General features: G+C 33.6%; 2 protein-coding genes across 2 annotated transcripts; one reads left to right on the top strand and one right to left on the bottom strand.

The window, feature by feature from the left end:
• LOC109712363 (transcription factor bHLH79-like) lies at positions 4,585-8,189 on the top strand. The gene is made up of 6 exons (XM_020235899.1): positions 4,585-4,949; positions 6,596-6,799; positions 7,162-7,227; positions 7,417-7,485; positions 7,571-7,642; positions 7,773-8,189. Exons 1-6 carry the CDS (start codon positions 4,692-4,694, stop codon positions 7,902-7,904), a joined length of 801 nt encoding a protein of 266 aa, XP_020091488.1. The 5' UTR covers positions 4,585-4,691; the 3' UTR covers positions 7,905-8,189.
• On the bottom strand, positions 10,528-14,292 carry LOC109713141 (beta-glucuronosyltransferase GlcAT14B-like). Its single transcript, XM_020237115.1, has 4 exons — positions 13,425-14,292; positions 13,254-13,329; positions 13,042-13,157; positions 10,528-11,585 (listed from the first exon to the last, which is right to left on the bottom strand). Exons 1-4 carry the CDS (start codon positions 14,035-14,037, stop codon positions 11,071-11,073), a joined length of 1,320 nt encoding a protein of 439 aa, XP_020092704.1. The 5' UTR covers positions 14,038-14,292; the 3' UTR covers positions 10,528-11,070.

Below are 20,961 nucleotides of genomic sequence, written 5' to 3'. Positions count from 1 at the left end.
GTAATTACAATTTTTTTTAAAAAAATATTTTTATTTTTTATCATATTCAACGTATACTCTAAATGTGTCCGTAGACTCGATCAGGTCTGGATAGTGAATATACTATATTCGTACCTTAAAAAAAATGAGTAGGAAAAACAAATATATTCTATTCATTTAATTTTGGATCAGGTTTAGGTCTAGATACTTAAATTAATAATGCACCTATCAAATCTATTTGAGCGGATTTGGATAGTCACTATTCGTATGCCACCCGCTTAAGACCGGATATGGATCGGATACGAGTCGGGTTTAGATCGAAAACGGATATCCGTATGCATATATTTTTACAAACTTTATTAACTAGTTTATGAATAAATCATAAATCTCTCACTATAAAAAACTTGTGCTCCAATTAGTTGCATCTAGTTCAATAAAATTCATTCAAAAAAAAAAAGATTTAAGCAGTAGACAGCTAGGGTTAAAAAAATAAAGAGTAAAATAAAAAAAATAAAAAAGAAGTAAACAGAGAGACTAGAATTTTCACCGGAGTGAAAATATACAAAAACCCTTCATCTATAAATCCTATTGAAATTAATCTCTCAACATCAATTTTTTTGTATTTACTATCGAGTATTTCACCGGATCTGAATCCAAGTCCGAATTTGGAAATTCTTCTGGACTCAATTCATTAAAAGGTCGGATTCGAATCCAATCCAAGTTAGGTATGAGTATAAAGTAACCAGACCCATATTCAAAATTTTAATAAATAATTTTCTTTATCTGTATACTATTTATGTTTTATTGGGTCTAGTACGGATCTTGATAGGGTCTAAGTAGGGTCCAGATCGGATAGGAAATATCGAATATTAGACGACCGTGAAAGATGAAATAAAAGTAAAGATCCCAAATTGGATTGCTTTTATTACAGCTGCTATTATTATTGATGGAATTCAATATAGTAGATAAAGAATTAGAATAGTCTAATTAATCAGTCAACATATCTAGTTTAGACAATAAATTAGATCCCAGGGAAATTTTGACCCGCCTCTTATGTTCATTTTAGATTAGATTAGAAAATCTAGAATGATAAGTTAAAGTATTTAGGATCAGTAGTTTAAACTTAACGAATTATTAATTCTAGTAAGTCGGTTCGTTATATTCAATATTAGAGTCGGTTTGTCAGCCAAAAATATAATATAAGTAAAATATAAAAATATCATTCTTTACCAACTCAAGTTTTTAGAAAAAAAAAACGATTATTCCATATTCTATAACACTTATATAGTTGAAAAATACTATCTTTATACTTGCACATATATAGGTATAAGTTTTATGTTTTTATTATTCTAGGGTTTACAAAAATTTGAATAAATTTTTAGTATAAAAAAAGTTAATGAGACTAGTAAAAAATAAAGGCCTTTTTGCATAAAAAATTTACTTATTTTGGGCTTTTGCAAAATCGGGCCACCTTTTTCGTTTTTACAGATTCGGTCCGCTTTTTCAGTAAACTGACCAAAATACCCTTATACATTTTTCTCTCNTAACAAGTAGGTAATTTGATGTCAAAAACATGCATCTAATAAATCAGATCCTAATTTTGTAATCTTTGTAACAAAGGTTTGTGAGTTAGGTATATAAGATGTATTATAGATGGATGCGACTGATTATATTACATTTATATAGCAAAGTAATTACAATTTTTTTAAAAAAAATAATTTTACTTTTTATCATATTCAACATATACTCTAAAGTGTCCGTAAACGGGATCGGATCTGAATAGTTGACATACTATATCCGTACTCTAAAAGAAATAGATAGAAAAAAAATATCCTATTTATTTAACTTTGGATCATGTTCAGGTCTGAATACTTAAATTAATAATGCACCTGTCAGATCTATTTGACTGGGTCTCGGTAGTGACTATCCGTATACTACCCCGCTTAAGACCGGATATGAATCGCGTACGAGTCAAGTCTAGATCGAATAGGGATATGGATAAATCATAAATCTCTCATTATAAAAAACTTGCGTTCTAATTAGTTGCACACAGTCCAATAAAATTCATTCAAAAAAAAGATTCAAACATTATATAGTTAGGGTTAAAAAAAATAAAGAGTAAAATAAAAAAATAAATAAAAAAGAAGTAAACAAAGAGATTAGAATTTTCACCAGAATGAAAATACACAAAAACCCTTCATCTATAAATTATATTAAAATTGATCCCTCGACATCAAATTTTTTGTATTTACTATAGGATATTTTACCAGGTCCATATTCAGATCCGGATTTGGAAATTTTTCTGGACCCTATACATTAAAAGGTCGGATTCGAGTCCGGTCCAAGTCAGATACGAGTATAAAGTATCCGGATCTATATCCAAAATTTTAATAGATAATTCTTTTATCCGTATATTATTTTATATTTTATCGTGTCTTGTATGGATCTGAATAGGGTCCGGATAGGGTCCAGATCAAATATGAAATATTGAATATTTTGAACGGTTTTAATATTCTCATATATCACTCTTTGTAAGACGACCGTGAAAGATGTAATAAAAGTAAAGATCCCAAATTGGATTGCTTTTATTGCATCTGCGATTATTGATGGAATTCAATATAGTAGATAAAGAATTAGAATAGTCTAATTAATCAGTCAACATATCTAGTTTAGACAATAAATTAAATCCCAGGGAATTTTTGACCCGCCTCTTATGTTCATTTTAGATTAGATTAGGAGTTCTAGAATAATAAGTTAAGTATTTAAGATCAGTAGTTTAAACTTAACGAATTATTAAAACTAGTAAGTCGATTCGTTATATTCAATATTAGAGTCGATTTGTCAGCCAAAAATATGATTTAAGTAAAATATAAAAATATCACTCTTTACTAACTTAAGTTTTTATAGGAAAAATGATTATTTCATATTCTATAACACTTACATAGTTGAAAAATGCTACCCTTATAGGTGTAAGTTTTATGTTTTTATTATTCTAGGGTTACAAATATTTGAATAAATTTTAGTATAAAAAAAGTTAATGAGACTAGTAAAAACTAAAAAATTTTGGATTGCAAAATTTATAGCTAATTTAGAGATGTACAAATAATATTACTTTTCGTCACTCAGATTGTATTGTACTGCTCGAACTCACCAAAAGTGATTCTCTTCTAAATCAAGGGAACAATAGTACAATACAAAGTATTTAAATTGTAAAATAGTAAATGCAAAATATATTTATTGTAGAAAATTATTACTGCTCTTACCCTTATATACTGAGTGTAACTGCACGCAAATATTTTTCTAACATATAAATGCTTAGACTTGATAATTTAAACTAATTATTTATTTTAATAAATTAATAATTATAAAAATTGCATGAAATATATTAACTAAATTTATAAAGATAAATAAAATATTTTAATTTTAAAGTCAACAATTTCTTTGACTGACTTAAATAAAAAAAATTAATAAATTGTATAGTAAATTTAAAATTTTATAAGGTTGGATAGCCAATTCAAAATGATTAATAATTCAGATAACTTCTATATATATTTTTTCGAAAAATGTAAAATTACTTTTTTGAATAACATTTATTATTATAATTATTATATTCAGCCGAGTCAAAGCACTTTGCTGGGCTTTTTTTTTCTAACCTTTTAGTTATTACTAATTATTTTAAATTAATAAATTATGAACTCAGATGATTAATTAATTTATTAAAAAAATGAAACTTATTTTGTAATTATAAAAATTTTATAATTTAGGCGACAATTTTTCTATCAGACTTTCAATACATTTAAGACAAAAACTATCGATCATTAAAGTCAGCTAGTTAATATTTGAAAAAACTTCAAATATCTCCCCAGTGGTTTCACTTTTTTTCACTTTAGTGCTCTGTGATTTAAAGTGTATTAAGTTAGTACCCTATGGTTTTGCACTTTTTCACTTTATCACCATGTGGTTTAAAATGTATCAAGTTAGTACCATGTGATTTCGCACTTTATCACTTTAGTACTCTGTGGTTTCACACTTTATCACTTTAGTATCCTGTGCTAACTTGATACAAAAATAAAACCACAGGGTATTAACTTGATATAAAAATAAAATCACAGAGTACTAACTTGATACACTTTAAATCACAGGATACTAAAGTGATAAAGTGAGAAACCACAAGATACTAACTTGATACGCTTTAAACTATAAGGTACTAAAATGAAAAGTGCGAAACCATAAGGGAATTTTTAATATTTTTAAAATTAAATTTTACAGTCCAATCGATACTTAAAATTTGAAGACAACGTTGCAGGTTCAATTAATATAATTTATATAATTTTCGTAACTATAAATTTATTAAAATAATTTAATTAGTTTAAATTTTAAAATTAAAATATTATCGTCAAACTAAAATTAAAAAATTTAAAATTTAATCTAAAAAATAAAATTTTTAAAAATTTAAATAGCTATTTAAAATTTAAAATGATCAATAGCCCAGTAACTCAGTAACTTGTGTACGTTTTTACCTGCATTTAATTCCCCCCTTTCACTCTCTTTGATCTCTCTCTCTCTCTCTCTCTCTCTCTCTCAGTAACAGTGTCAGTCCCAAGCTCACGCTTCTTCTTTCAGATCTACTCTCACGCTCTCTTATTCGAAGCTTCGAATCATCGCAATAGAGAGATCAAACCCTAGCTATGTGAGTGGGATCGAGCTCCGAGATGTGGCAACCGCTCCCTATGGTCGGGGTCCCGGTCGCCGGGCCCGGGGCGGAGAGGGGCGCGGGAACTCTATTCGCCGCCGCCGCCGCCGCCGCCGGGGTCGTCGGGAACCGGGACCATTCGGTGGACGAGTCGAGCGTCACGGAGAGTAGTGGCGGGAGCCGCGGGGCCGCGCGGCGGCGGCGGAGGGACTCCGCGGCGGCGGAGGGCGAGTCGCCGAAGCTCGCCTCGGCGACGAGCGGCGGCGGCAATGGCTTGGTACCCCCTTCCTCCCCTCGCTCCTGGTTTGGCTAGGGTTTGGTTTCTTGTAGTGATTTGTTTGTGTGATTGGAGAGGGTTGGGGTTAGGGTAAGAAATTAAGCCTCTTGTTGATTTGTTAAAATTGAGGTGAAAAACAGTTGTTTTGGAGGGTTTCTTGGGGTAATACTCTGGTGGAGTAGGGAAAAATGTGAACTTTACAATTGGCTAAAGGTGTTAATTTGTCCAAATGTTACTTTTGTAGTTTCGAAGTTCTTGAACTATACTCAGAAGCTGTTTGGTTGTGCTTAGTTGCAGCTGAACCGCCGTCGTCGCCGCATGCAGATCCAAATCTAGGGTTTGGTATGCTGCATTTAAATTCAACTGCTGGAGATTTGGACAGGGCAACTTTAAACAAAAGAGAAAACCTTACTTTCTAATAACTTTTTTAATATAAAATTACCTTGTTCTAATAAAATAGGGAGTAATCGAACCATCCCGTATATAATTAAAAGTTTGTAAACGTACTTTTTCAGCTGCTTACAACCGAACAGCTTATTTATAGTTGTAGTGCTTCCAAACGAGATGCATGTAGTTATAACTGTTGTATTTCCATCTGTACAGATTTCTAACTACACTATATTTACAATTATATTCAACCAACTGGCTCCTTAGTGTGTTTGATTGCTTGTGTTAGTTTTTAGGGTAAATTACAAAGAAACCCTCTCGAGCTTTAGCCTGCGCTTCAATTACCTTTGCATGAAAAATTGCATTAATTTCAACCTTGTACTTTATTAATGTCGTAAGTACGTCTAACAACTCGAATAATTGTAGAATATGGATGCAAAATTTCACAGAAATGAGTTGATGGATGATGGTGGTTATACTTAATAGAGTACAATCATGGAAATTTTATAAATCGGTTAATAAACTGCTGATTTCGGTATCTCTTGTAAAGAAAGAGATCTCTTTTCGCTAGTTTTAGATCCATTATTTATTTGCAACTTAGATAGATGTCCATATATAAATTCGAGCGATATACTGCATTCTAGCGAAGTTTTGCATCCAAATTCAATAGTCATTCCAATTTTTTGGCTGATTTGAGTTGACTACCTCAAACAAGGTTTGAAATTTTAGTTACTGTATCTGTTTTGATGATGGCTCTCAGTGCTTCAGTTTCAGTTTCAGTAGTTTTGGCTGTTTCCAGTGTCATCTTCGGATCTGGACAAAAAAGTTTCTTAAGTTTTTCAGCAAAGAGAAAATAATCTGGAAAATGGAAGAAATAAAAATAAGGCCTACTTTCTCAACATTATAATACATTATCAGCGTGCTTGATCTATCATAATTGATTCCTCAACATTTTCGAAAGCTTGCCTTGTTTTTATTGGTGTGCCGCATATTGGTTTAGTTTAATCAGTGGTTTCAATCTGCTGAAATAGTGTATCTCTAAGTTGTAACTCAATTGATATACCATTGGTTTTTTATGTTTAACAGAAGGCAATTTGGTGCTTTCTTTAGGGATATGATAGTATGCTAAACAATTTTCTATTTTTTGGAGCCCTTGCATAAAAGTAAAATCATTAAAAAAAAAGTGCAATGATTCATGTAAGAATTGCTTCTAATGTTGAAAAATGGTTGAACCGAAAGCTCGTTGAAATACTTTGCAGACTAATTCTGAAGGAAAACGGCTCAAGGGCGTAAAATCTGTTGATGATAATGTCAATGTGAAAGGTGCCGCTGAAGCAAGTTCCGGAATGGCTAATAAGCAGATGGATCAAATTGCTCCACCGCCTGAGCCACCCAAGCAAGATTACATCCACGTCAGGGCGAGAAGGGGGCAAGCAACAGATAGTCATAGTCTTGCAGAAAGAGTAAGGTTTTCTTTGAAGTTACGACTTAAGCTCCGTTATTCCCTACCTCCTTGGTATCCATGATTTGTAGCTTACGAGCTGTTAAAATAAAAATAATCATCTTTTTCCATTGAAATCCCAGAAGCAGAGGTTTCAAATAGAACCTTTTGCTTTCTGAGCTCACAAGCTCACTTCAGCTTCTAGCCACAGCAAAAGCTCTGGCTGTTGCTTCTCCATGAAGCTAGACAAAAGAGGCACGGAATTTTTTTTTTTGAAATGTGTTCCTATTAACTTGGTAGAAAGTTGGTCACAAAATTTGCAGCATTCTGAGGTTTCTTCGCTCCACAATTTTAATTATATTACTGGAATTTCTTTATTGGCAGGCAAGGAGAGAAAAAATAAGTGAACGGATGAAAACTCTCCAAGATCTAGTCCCTGGATGCAATAAGGTGCATATTCTATATTGAAATTTCCACATTATTTTTTGTAAAAAAATTTCAGATATCATGTAGTATTGCATCGGATCAACTATTTTCAACTCATGCTGAAGGTCGCAATTTAATGCCTCTTCTAGTTCTGGAGCTACTTTTCGTTGAATGTTGCGCTCTGACGTTGTGCTTTCATGCGTGTTCTCACAGGTGATTGGTAAAGCATCAGTTCTGGATGAAATAATCAATTACATTCAGGCCTTACAATGCCAGGTTGAGGTAGATACCTTTCCGGCAGTTGGCATTCTTTGGCATTGCCTTCAAAAGTAGTTCAAAAATAATTCCTTTTTGCTGCACATTTCAGTTTTTGTCGATGAAGCTAGAAGCAGTCAATTCAAGCATGGACACTGGCATTGAAGCATTCCCGCCAAAAGATGTAAGTTTTTGTGGAAAGTTTCACCATGGGTATAACATAATTATAGTTCCTACCATGATTACTTATCCTGGGTTAATCGATGATGGATTATTGTACTTTCACGGCAAAATCGTCGTGAAACATTTTGCAGTTCGGCCCTCAAACATTCAATGCTTCTTCTAGTTTGCCATTTAGCCTAGAGACACCAAGGGAGTATGGACAGGGTTCGGCAACGGAATGGCTTCATATGCAGGTTGGTGGTGCTCTTGATAGAGTGACATAACCGTAGAAGAAAATCCCCATTCATGTGAAATAAGAATTGCATACCAGGATAACTCAACTCCATGGTTGTAGGGTCTTGTATTTCGAAATCACTCAAAGTTCTTTTGTTCAGAAGGTGATTTTATTTCTATTTTGGAGCTTTTCTGTTCATTTTGCCACGCCTTTTAAGGAATTAGCTGCTTACTTTCCTCTTGCCATTTGGAGTGTCTAATATATTCGCTCAAACCGGATTATGCGACAACTTTTAGGTTAAATATCGAAAACCATCCCTGCACTTTCCTTCCTATTTCATTTACCCTCTTTCATTTTCAATCTATTTGGGAGTCAATCGTGCATTTTACTCTCACAGTTCAAGCAAGTTTCAATGATTTGATTTGATTGTGAAATTAAGATTCAAAGCTTTACTACATGAATGAGTTTGCAGATGATGTGTATTAATTAATATAAATGCATCACATAAGGCCCTATTTGAACGTTGGAATCTAAGAATTACACATTTGATATGCGGATTTTTTTGTGTGGTTGGAGCTAAAGATTTTGATTTTTGCTGTCCAAAAGGTCTTGATATCTATAATTTAGTAGCATAATATATTTTATCTATAAAGTGATTTATCATATTCCAGAGTAATTACTTAAATAAAAAGGCTATGTATAATATTCCGTTCCAAACATTTGATCGCACTCTTCGCCCGCCAATTATACAAGATTTTTGAAGTAAATTATAGAGATATCTTGAATAAGAAGTTCGTGCATTCAATGAGCGAATCAGACCCAGATGGGAATAGTGTCGAATAGAAGATCTAATAAAGAAATATATTTCTTTTCTCTTTTGCTTTAGTTCTACTTTTACTGCGAAAGCAGATGTTCTAGTATGTAATAAGAGCAATGTTATTCAAATGTCCAAAAAAATATTAGAATTGAGATTTCTTCGCTAATCACACACTGTGACCAGCGAAAAAAGACCAATACTATTCATACGCTCAAAAGCGGTGTAAATTATACATCCTATCCATCCTATCCATCCAATGGTTTCTATTTATTCATTTTCTCTTTTAAAGTTGGGCAAACTTTAAATACTATTTTTGTGATTTTGCGATTTTTTATTTTAGCACTATGTGGTTTAAAGTGTATTATTTTAGTACCTTGTGTGTTCTTTTTTTTTTTTCTTTTTTTTTTCTTTTTTTTTCATCAGCGCTTCAGTTTACTCATCTTTAAATCATATATACAAAATATTTTAGATACCCCGTCTATGGTTTATCGAATATTCATTTTAGTATTATATAGTTTATAGAATATTTACTTTAGTATCACGTGGTTTTAACTTTGTCACTGGTTTAATAAAAAAATTAATGGAGAGGATGACGAAAAGAGAAAAATAAAATCACAAGTTATGAAAGTAATGTATTTTATACTATAAAGTACTAAAGTGAGAAAGCACGAAACCATGTGGATGGTATTTGAATCTTTTTCTTTAAAATTTGATGTTTTTTTAAAAATTGTATAATCGAAGCTGATATTACACCATACGACAAAATTTACGACAAAATTTTGAGTGAAGTAATAACACTATACATTTTACAAAGAGTCGTCACGTCAGATAAGGCTCGTTTGTTATTGAGAACTATCTACTATTATTGGCGGAAAAGGAGTAAATGCAAAACGATATAGAGATGTTATTTCCTTCTTTTTTTTTTGGCAAAATTGTATTTTCATGCAGAACTACAGCTGTAGCAGCCTCATTGTGATATAAGCTTTTCAGAAACAAATAAAAATATTTTTTTTTCGTACTTTTTCTACTGTAGATAAGACATTCTATATATGCAATCCCAAACATAGCCTAATCCACTTTGATCAAACCACTATTTTCTAACTAATAGCGTAAAACTATGATGTTCAAACCAAGGTGTCCCTGGACGCTCCTTCAATTTTTAGACCTTCCAGGTGTTATTACTCGTCTAGAAATATAACACCCCAGTAATCCTATTTTGTGTTTGCGTATTAAAGACTAAACGCTCTCATACAAATATCTTAACTCACCTCCTCGCAAGTATTTGCAAATAAGCTATTTTAAAAGTTGGAATGCAATAAAATCCTCGCAAAAATAACTTTGTACCGAATTTAATTGCGTAAGTTACAAATTAGAGCTTCTATTCGTGCAACTTCAAAAACTCTGTTTTTGACTTCTTGATCCAGCTGGAGGGTCTCAGGGAAGCAGTTCCACAATTCTTCTTTTTCCTGATAGCGTCGTACATTGGCTCACCTCACATAAAGTTTACTCAACCTAAGGATATTGTGCTTTACATAAAATAAAAAAAAAAGGAACAAACCTGGCATAATATGTGTATGAGCGAAAAGTGGAAAAAAAAAAATATAACACTAAACCTAGTTATAGGAATATCCTCAAGATTCAAATCTCAATCAAATTAGATATCAAATGATATTTTGTATTCCCAGAAAGCCAGTAAATGTCGAGGAAACTCAACCTGTCGATGTGGCTACATGAACAGAAAATTGTAGAGAACACTAAGAGCCTGCTTGCACGGAAAAACGTCACTAACGAATCTTTTAAACATGTATCACATAAACAAAACATCATTGTCACATTCCAACTCAGAAATAAGAAGTAAATCATTGATGCACCTGTCCGAATTGTTTTACTCAAAAGCATGAAGTAGATATTGTGCCAAGTCTCTATTACCTTCTACTCAGTTTGCTTTACAGAAAAAAAAAAAAAAAGCAGTTAAGTGCAAAATACTGTATCACAGCTACCAAATGTAGCACAAACATGGAGTAACAGTAAGTAAACATTGATAATGATATATATTTTTGATAAATTCCATTTTTCTTCAATGTCTAACACTAGTAAATCTAGAACATGCTGAGCTCCAATAGTAAATGCTTGCTAATGCATCTAAAAAATGGGCCTGCAATAAATCATCGCGATCATGGAAAGATCAGGTACCTCCCCAGGTTCGGGCGGTTGCACTGCACTGCGCTGATCGCCTAACTGCTCTCTGTACATGGGGGCCACAAAACATGATCGGCAAAATTCTTTTTATTGAAGGTGACGAACATCCGCCACAGAACTTTTCTTTTTCCTCAAGTTGTAAATACCGCCTTAATTTATCGTGCCGCTTTAATACCTGAGGATCCAAAAAGGAATACTACTACTTGCATTGTCTCGGCCGGAAGTTCTCCGATGAGAGAAGCGAAACAATAAGCCGCTCCAACCTCATAGCTCCGGGTCCTGGTTGGAGGAGAGTGGTGTTACCCACGACCAAGCAGGGATCACTTCCGTTCTCTCTCTTCCCAGCACACCAACCTCCGGGCACAATCATGTCAGGTCCACGGAACAAAAGCTCAGCATCAATCTTATCAAGCACTGGATCGTCCCTCCGGAACTTTCTGGCGAACGGGGCATTGCTGTCGAGCATGCGTGACATATCGGCTATCGTGAGGTAGTGCGGGTGTTGTTTTGGAGGGTTGTCCCACGAGATGAAGTGGAGGTCGTGGTTCACGGTCGTGTTTTTGAACTCCCGGGCATTGCAGACAACAGTGTGGAAGTAGCCCTCAGGGGAGGAGATAAAGTTGGCGTAGTACATGAGGACGGTGCGTGGGAGGTTGTCCCACCCCCAGATGCAGTAGTCAATGAAAGGGCGAGAAAGTGCCATCCATGCAGAGCCTGCAGTGGTGATAAAACATCAAGCAAAAGAGTATAGGTAAATATTAATGACAGAAGCTTTTTTGTTAGACCCTGCAACTATGTGAAATTGTGTGAATACCCTTCCAAAGTTGATATTTACATGCATACCCCTCAAAACAGCTTTATTGGCATGCATGGCCTCAGCAGGGTACATATACAAAAACCTTTCTCGGATATATATCAAAAAGGGGTACACAAGCAAATACGCAAGCTATTTGAGGGCATGCATGCAAATACCAACATTACCAGAGTATATGCATAATAATTTTGCATATTTGCAGAGAGAATAATATGCAAAAACACTTTAGAATAGTATATTTGGACCGACGGTCTTCTAGATGTACATACAGAAAACTATTGACAGCATTTATAATTTGAAGAAAATTCACAGAGTTTCATACTTGATTGATGAACACGACAAAGAATTACAACACTGCTAGACTTGATTTTGACCTTGCAGTGATGAATGTTGCTCGAGTTGGAGAGCAAATTGGTGATGGAAGCCATGAGATGTAAAGCATAATTCAGCAATAAACAAAAAGCATTGAAGAAGAGTGAAAGTTGTAAGGATCCCCAAACGTCTGAGAATGAATTCAATCAACAAATTAAAGGGCAGCTAAGTAAATTTAGTCATCTCAAAGTAATCTTTCTTTTATTATGGCTTTCAGCTAGGTTCTCATTTGTCTGTTGTTTGTTGCTTTAATTGACATACAGCAGATCCCTCCGTCCCTCAGTAAACCAAGTATTATCATATCTTCTCTCAATATATCATCTTACATAAGTTTTGATCTTCCCATCACTCTTAAGTTACCTGTCGTTCAATCTAATCAAATCACTTCGGTGGGGCACTAAAGGGTCTTTATTACACATGTCCAAAATATCTCGATGGATTTTCAACCAACTTATATTCAATGCGTGCTACGCTTGCACTAGAAAATCCAATGAAGATATGGAACACTCTGCGAAACAAAGAGAAAGCAATCAGCTCAAAAGTTTCATTTCAGTGCAGTCTGTCGTCGCTATTTATTTTTTGAAAGTTTATGAAGCCAGTCACGAAACCCATGTTCCCTGAATAAGCAGGAAATGAAACAGAGATCAAGCATCAATTGCACATCTCCTGTGCGTACAGAGAACAAATATACGTCTACCTATAAACCAGAACAATCGGAAGAGGTACTCCATGCCCAGATTCATCATCTCTACATAACCTATTATTGAAGGATACTAGCAACGAAACATTAGACAAAAGAAGTATCGACCGTATCGGTTTGGTACAGCAAAGAATCTGACCATTCCATGCTCACGACCAACAAAAGAGCATCAGAAAAGGAGCAATCCAATTGCAATATCCATCAAAGCCAAGCAATTGTAAAGCAAATAATACCGTTGCTTCGCAAGGGAAAGGAAGCGAAAACAAAGGCTCTCTCAACCATACCAGTAAAGAGTTTGAAGGCCGTCGGCACGCTCCTCCTCTGTGGGATCCAAAAAACATCCGCCTTTTTCAGCATATACAACCCCGGATCGATAATGATCGGTTTCGCCCGCTGAAACCTACATACAATATAACGCATAACCATCAACTCTTTAATTGAATTTCAATTCATCAGCAAACAGAAAGGGGGTAGGGTTTCAATCCACAATACATACTCCTTCCACCCAATATCACTGGTATGATCAATGAAGTTAAGATCCCGCGGCAGGTACGAGAAAGTATGAAGCAGATCTAAACAAACACATGTATGATCACCACCAAATCATAAATTAATTAATTAACATCCTTTGAAGCGAAACAAAACAGATTTAGAAAGAGGGTACAACCATCTTGCGTAACGAGGGGGTAATCGGAGGCGCTGAGATTGATGAACCAATCCCAATCGGGGGCGTCGCGGAGCAACACGGCGGCGGCGTGGAGGGTGTTGGCGACCATGGTGGGGCCGCGGTAGGTGACGAGGTTGGCCTTGGAGATCATCTTGACGTTGCCGCGGGCGGCGAGGACGGGGTGGCGCGCGAGGCGGTCGCGGAGCGCGGCGCGCTCGGCGGCGGGGGAGTCGAGGTCGAGGTGGACGACGTAGCGGTTGCGGGGGTGGTAGAGGGCGAGGAGGGCGCGGAGGAGCGCGGCGCCGTCGCCGGAGGAGCCGGAGATGAGGTAGGCGAGGCGGGGCGGAGCGGGGAGGGGGGCCGGCGGCGAGGGGAGGAGGCGGAGCTTGGGCTCGACGAAGAGGGGGTCGTCCCCGGCGAGGGAGCGGATGGGGGAGAAGGAGAGGAGGAGGACGCGGGAGGAGGAGAAGAGGGAGATCGAGATGAGCAGGGACGAGAAGAGCACCAGCGCCAGCAACGGCACCACCCACTTGCGCTGCTGCTGCTGCAGCTGCGTCGTCGTCGTCGTCGTCGTCGTCGGCGGCGGCGGCGGCGGCGGCTTCGTGATCTCCATGATGGAGATTGGGGAGGGGTGGGGGGGATTACGGGGGAGAACAAACAGGAGACGGGGCGGTTATCTTCACCACCGGGAATCGCCTCGGGATCCGCAGTCGCTACTACTAATACTGCTGCTGCTGCTGCTGCTGCTGCTGCTATTCCGCCGCTCGCCCCGACCCGGCTCTACTGCTGCTGCGACGGGCCCCTCGCATCGCAGCTCCCCATGCGCCTCCTCCCTTTTGTCCTCACGGGTGGGTGGGTGGGTGGGTTGGTTGGGCGCGGGANCTATAAAAGTTCTAATATTTTAAATGCCTTTTTAGTTTGTTACTCTTATGGAACTATTTATATTTTAAGTAAAATATCAATTTTGCCATCATAAATATCTTCTTTCAAAAATCACAACAGTATAATATAAGAAGGATAAAAATTTCAAGTTATCTTATAACTAATCAGGGTTAAGTATTTAATCTATGGTTAATTAAAGTTTTCTGGCGGATTCTATCGGTAGAATATATTTAAAAATATTCGGAGTTTTGTAGGGATAATATACAAAAGTTAAATTTTGTAGAGATATATTTGTAATTTACTGTGCTTGTAGGAACATGTATGAAACTAACCCAAAAAAAAAGGGTTGATTGCGTACAGCATTTTGTAAAGATATTGAATAACAGATATATTCCTACAAAATTTCTAATATTTAACTCTCNTTTTTTTGTGTGTGTGGTTTCGTATTGGAGCGTTTCTCCTCTCTCTTCTTGAATTTGGGAAGGGGAAGAGAGTGAGATTTGAAAGTTTGTATAAGAGAAAAATGGGAGGGTTGGAAATAAAGGAACAACACGTGGCAGCAGATTGTTTGTTTGATATTTAATTAACGCGGGCACATAGTACAAACAAGTGAAAAAGAAAAGCATACATATCACTGTAAACATAGCAAATTATAAATATATTTATATAAAATTTAACTTTTATATATTATTTTTATAAAAATTTTAATATTTTAAATTTCTTTTTAGTTTATTACTCTTATAGAACTGTTTATATTTTAAGTGAAATATCAATTTTATCATCATAAATATGTCCCCCCAAAAGTCACAACAGTATAATATAAGAAGGATAAAAATTTTAAGTTATCTCATAAACTAATCAGGATTAAGTATTTAATCTATGGTTAATTAAAATTTTCTAACGGATTTTAACGGTAGGATATATTTGAAAATATTAGGACTTTTGTAGGAACAATATATAAAAATTGAATTTTGTAGAGATATATTTGCAATTCACTGTGTTTGTAGGAACATGTATGAAACTAACCCTAGAAAAAAAAGGGTTGATTGCGTACAGCATTTTGTAAAGATATTGAATAACAGATATATTCCTACAAAATTTCTAATATTTAACTCTCAAGAGTGAATAGAGTAAATTGGCCTTTTTTACTTTTCTTATATTATTTATGATGGTAAAGAGAAAAAAGATAACTATTGGAGATTTTTTGGAGAACATTTTTGTATAATTCTAACAGTTGGAGCTTTGGAGGGATATATATTTGTGATGGCAATGTCATTTTATTTATCTTCTGTTAAAAAATAAACAGTGCTCCAGCGTTAACAAACCGGATGGGCAAATATCAATATTACTAGACTTTTAGGAATAAATATAAAATATTAAACTTTATAGGGATATATTTGCTATTTGATATATTTATAGGGAGTTGAATAAAATTAACCGCTCCTAAACAAATCATATAGAACTTACGTCAAGTTTTTTAAAATTTTAATTTTACAATCCAACCTTTTATTTTTTAAATTTGCGTCAATTAATGATATTTTAGCTTCAATTTAAATTAATATATATTATATAATTTTCAAAATTATAAATTTATTAAAATAATTAATTAACTTAAATTTTAAAGTTACTATATCGTTGACTGACTCAAGACAAACAGAATAAAAGATTAAATAATAAAATCAAAGTTTTAGAAGAATAAATATTTGATTTAAAATGGTTCACGGTACAATTAAGTTGTGAACATTATCACCAAAAAACATTAAGTGGAAAATTTGAATTTGAATTCAGGGCCCATTATGCAGAAAATTTTAAAACCAATTTTAGTTCTTACTGTTTATGGTTAATTGCATCATTGGTCGCTAACTTATTTTTTTTCTTTTAATTTTTGGCGCCACCCTTTTTTTTTTTTTTTTTTATTAATTTTTGTCGCTACCCTTTTTTTTTTTTTTCGTTAGGGTAAATTACACTTTTAGTCCTCAAACTATGACGAATATAATATTTTGGTCCTCAACTTAATTAGTTGCAATTTTTTATTTGAATTTTCTAAATTATTACAATTAAGTTCCGCAACCCAATTCGGTTAGCTAAATATTAATAAAATTTTAATATAAAAATAATATAACATCTTAATTATTACTGTATTATTCATTATAGTACTTTTACATTATTTGTATATTAATAATTTGTTAATATGTAGCCAACTAACTAAATAAGATTATGAGACTTACGTGCAAAAATTAAGAAAAATTCAAGTAAAAGATTATAAGAAATCATAGTGTGAGGACCAAAGTGTCACCGTCCGAACTAAAAGTGTAACTTATCGTTTTGATTTTTTGATTCCAATTTGTCCAGACAAAGTTCTTATTAATTTTAATCTGATAGGTGATGTGACTAATTTAGTATTGGAATTAATGAAAAAACTTGACTTAAACAAATTGGACCGAAAATTCTGTTGAGTTTTGCAATTGTTGTAAATAATCGTCGACGAATTCTTTAAGCAGTCATCACTGTTTGCATAGGTGTTCGTTTTCAGCATGTAATCTCAACTCATAAACAATTTATGGAGATCTACGTGTTTGCATATTTTTTCTCTTCCAGGTGGTGAATTTGGAATCCAAATTCAATTATTCAGACCTTCGAATTTGCAGCACTTTTAAGCTATTTTGGATCAAAAGTTCTTTGTATTTTTTTTTTATTTTGAATTTGATTGTTTAGTCAGTTATAATTATTTTTAGTTAGATTAAATTTAGAGATATTTTAGATTCTTTTCTATTGGGTACGTTTCTGATATCGTCTATATAAATATGTAGCGCACGATTATTGTAAGCAGTTTTAAATTTGATTAATAATACTTCTTCTTTTTCGAATAATTATCTTCTTCGTATATCTTTTTTTTGTCTTTATGTTTTTTCTCTCTCAACGCAGTTTAAACCTACGTCAATAGGCCACATCAACTCAAATAAGATCCAACCCACTCTCGTAGACTAATGGTTATGATCCAATAGCATTGAGTTAATTTTAGTATTGACTTTTTCAAAATTTTGATGGAAATTTCGATTCTTCGCCAAGAACACTCCAAAAGAGATAATAATTGTACATACGGAGGACAACAATGGGGGTGGTGAGATTAGGCTTGTCGCAATATGGGATACGGAGAAGAGCGAAAGGGGAATAAATGGGGAAGGTTAGGAACCAATAATACAATAAAGGGATAATTGCTTATATACCTTTCAAAAATTTGAAAATATTTTATTTATTTCTTTTTTTTCTTTTCAATATATTCCTTATATGTTTCTTCGTTATTCCAAAATATTCCTACAGTTATCATCCGTTAAGTTAACTTGAGTTAAACGTAAGTTAAATATCTACCAAATTTAAAAAAAATTAAAATACTAATTTTGGCATTAATTTAAGGGCAAATAAAAAATGTTGATGACGGTAGAGAGGTATATTTGAAAAGACCCAAAAGTCAAAATACTTTTTGTGCCTTTCACTTAAGGGCAAATAAAAAAGACGGTGATGGTAGAATGGTATAATTGAAAGGGCAGAATAATAATTTTATACAGATAACAGAGTACGTTAGAACGTAAAAAAGATATTTTCAATATTAGCTTTTTAAGAGCAGTAAATCAGAAAGTCGAAAACTTTTCAGAGATATATAAACAATTGCCCCTACAATAAATTATCAAGGTTAAGGATCTAATCATTGAAAAAAACATGTTAGGGGCCAAAATAAAAGAAAATTGATACTTGTACACCCGAAAAGAGCGGTGCAGATCTTACACCCCCATCTTATGGTTAATAAAAATTCAAATAATTTTTATTAAAAAAAAATCGATGTGGTAAGTAGAGCATTAATCCTTGGGATTAATTAGGTGTAATATGTACAACTAACTTTATGATGTACTCCAAAATTTTAGGCTAAGGCCCTGTTTGGATGGATAGTTAAAAAACTCCATGAAATTTTTATTCTATGGTTTTGGTCTAAATAAAATACGGAATTCTGTAACTACAAAAAAATTCCAAAGCTTCATTTTTAAGCTGTTTGGATACATATCATATNCCACAATATTTTAGTAATATTTAATGTGAGAGATTTTAATTCGATGGTCTAAATGGTCCTATCATGAATAGTATAATAATTACAATAAACGATGATTAATAATAAATCACCATTTTATGAGAGCTACTCTATATTAATTAAACTCTCTCTTCCAAAAGAATTTTAACTTATGCCAAATTAAATAATTTTATTCTAACTTCGGTCAAATGATATGTTCATAAAAAAATCTAATCCAATCTTTTAATTCATTTTGAACAAATATAATTCAACCTAACACGAACCAAGACTAAGTATCCAAAATTATTAATTTTTATCCGCATGAATTTGACGTCACTCATTTTTATCACCATAAATTATAAAGATGACATAGTACGTTTTATATGCATATAATTAATTATACATGGGTGTAGCAAAATTCAATAATTTGTGAGTTATATATGCTATATTTTTTAAAAGATTTCTAATTACTTTTGCTTCCAAACAGACTATAACATGCCTCAGCAGTGGATAAAGCAAACTTTTGAATTTGGACTTTGAATTGAGGAATATTTAAAGATTAACCGAATTATTTTTACCATGTACAAATTATAATAAAAATTTAATATGTCAGTGCATTTTCGGGTAAACTAACACCCTTAAAATAGCATGCAATTGGTGTCTCAAAATCAAGTTTTAACCCATTAAGAAATTCTATAATATTTAAAATAGCTATATAAATATTTAACATTCTATAATATATTGTATGCATTGGCTCTTTAGATGGAATAAGTAATATTTATCGACTTACATTTTAAATTTTAAAAATATTAATCATCAAATATTAAGTGCGGTACCTGGAGTGTATGTATACGCTGGTGCAGGCAATAACTTCTCAGTGTTTAGTAGGGCATGAAACTACATAAATAAGTAGGGTTTATGCCACAACTGGAAATATGGATTGAGAGTTGTTATGATTAATTAAGAAAATGCAATGTAGAATGGTGTCTTATTAATTCAGGGGAGATGAATATATAATTTGGAGTAGTAGGGAACTAGGGTTGGATATAAAGCAGGTGGGAATTGAGATAGGCATTAAACTAACCAAGATCTTGTTTAATTTGGTTGGTGATTGGGGATAATAATTTGGCTATCTATTCTACTGTCCTACCATTAGGATTTAAATGGAACTAAAAACAAATATGTATATTATTAATTGATTAGTAATTATAGTTTAATATCTATCTGCTACTCGCAAAATTGTTGTCTGGACCTGGTTCACTGCATCGAAAAACCGCTCTGTAACTGAGAAAAGCTTTCGTTATAGCAGACTACGAACTCAAAACTTCTTATCCTGATTATCATCAGAGACTTCAGCCATGAGAAAACAGTGTTTTGAATATTTACGATCAATAAATCTATGGAAGGATAATAATATTTAGGGAAAAGTTCATAAAACTCCCCTGTGGTTTCGTAGTTTCTCACTTTGCCCCTCTGTGGTTTAAAATGTATCAATTTGCCCCCCTGTGGTTTCTTTTTTCTCTTTTTCTTATCAATTTTATNAAATTTGAAATTTAAAATCAAAACTAAAATTGAATTTTAAAATTTTAAAATTTGAAATTTAAAATTTTATATTGAAATTTAAAATTTAGAAATTGATACATCTTTAGGAGCCCAAAATGGTGGAATTTTTTTCTTTTGGTTAAAGTGGATTGTAAGTTTACTCTATTTTTTGGAGTATAGTATAACTATACGCCAAAAATTACGTCATTTTTTTGTCTTCCAAACGCTTCATAGGATTATTTTCCCACCGGCGTAGCATAGTTTAACTATGCTACGTTTTTAGAGGTATCCAAACGGGGCCTAATTGTATAAAAAATTTAAAGAAAACTTTCATCTATTTACAAATAGTTATCTAAACTTTAAAAATATATATTTACTATCTAATTTTTAAATTTTTAATTAGATTTTTTATTTTATTTAAAATGACTAACGTTAGGGCCCGTTTGGTTCGAGTTATGTAATATTACAAAGTATCTCGACTTATCCAGGTATCTTAAATTTCGGCGTGAGATTACTACTGATGCTGCATTAGCGCGTTTGGTTTAATGCAATAATGTAATACTAGATTACAGTATTTATACCATTAATACGTTTGGCTCAGTTTATAAAATTTAGCAATCCTAACATAAAAGTATAGTTTTTTCCAAAAATTGCCTTTATTGTGGTCATTTGAATATTATTTTTTGCGGAAATGACGAATGGAGGGAAGGAGATCGTGATGATTATCTGGGAGAACGACGCAATAGAAGATGATAGGTGTTCCGGCGAGAGAGAAAGAAAGAGATAGAAATAGAGAGAGAGAAAGAGAGATAGAGAGACGTGCGAGAGAGAGAGAGCGACAGAAAGCGGCGTGCGAGAGAGAGGGGGAAAGGCGAGAGAGATGAAAATAATACTGTTAATTAGATTTGGGGTTGTTGGAGGGTAAAATTGTTATTTTACATAATATGTAGTATTAACGGGTTTCAGTAATGCAAGATACACGACCCCCCTCCCGTTAATATTTTCGATGTAATCCTGCTCGATTTGTAATGTTATTAATGACTAGATTACATA

The sequence above is a fragment of the Ananas comosus genome, linkage group 7 (genome assembly GCF_001540865.1).
Source record: "Ananas comosus cultivar F153 linkage group 7, ASM154086v1, whole genome shotgun sequence".
NCBI classification, from domain to species: domain Eukaryota; kingdom Viridiplantae; phylum Streptophyta; class Magnoliopsida; order Poales; family Bromeliaceae; genus Ananas; species Ananas comosus.
This window is presented reverse-complemented; position numbering and strand designations above follow the sequence as displayed.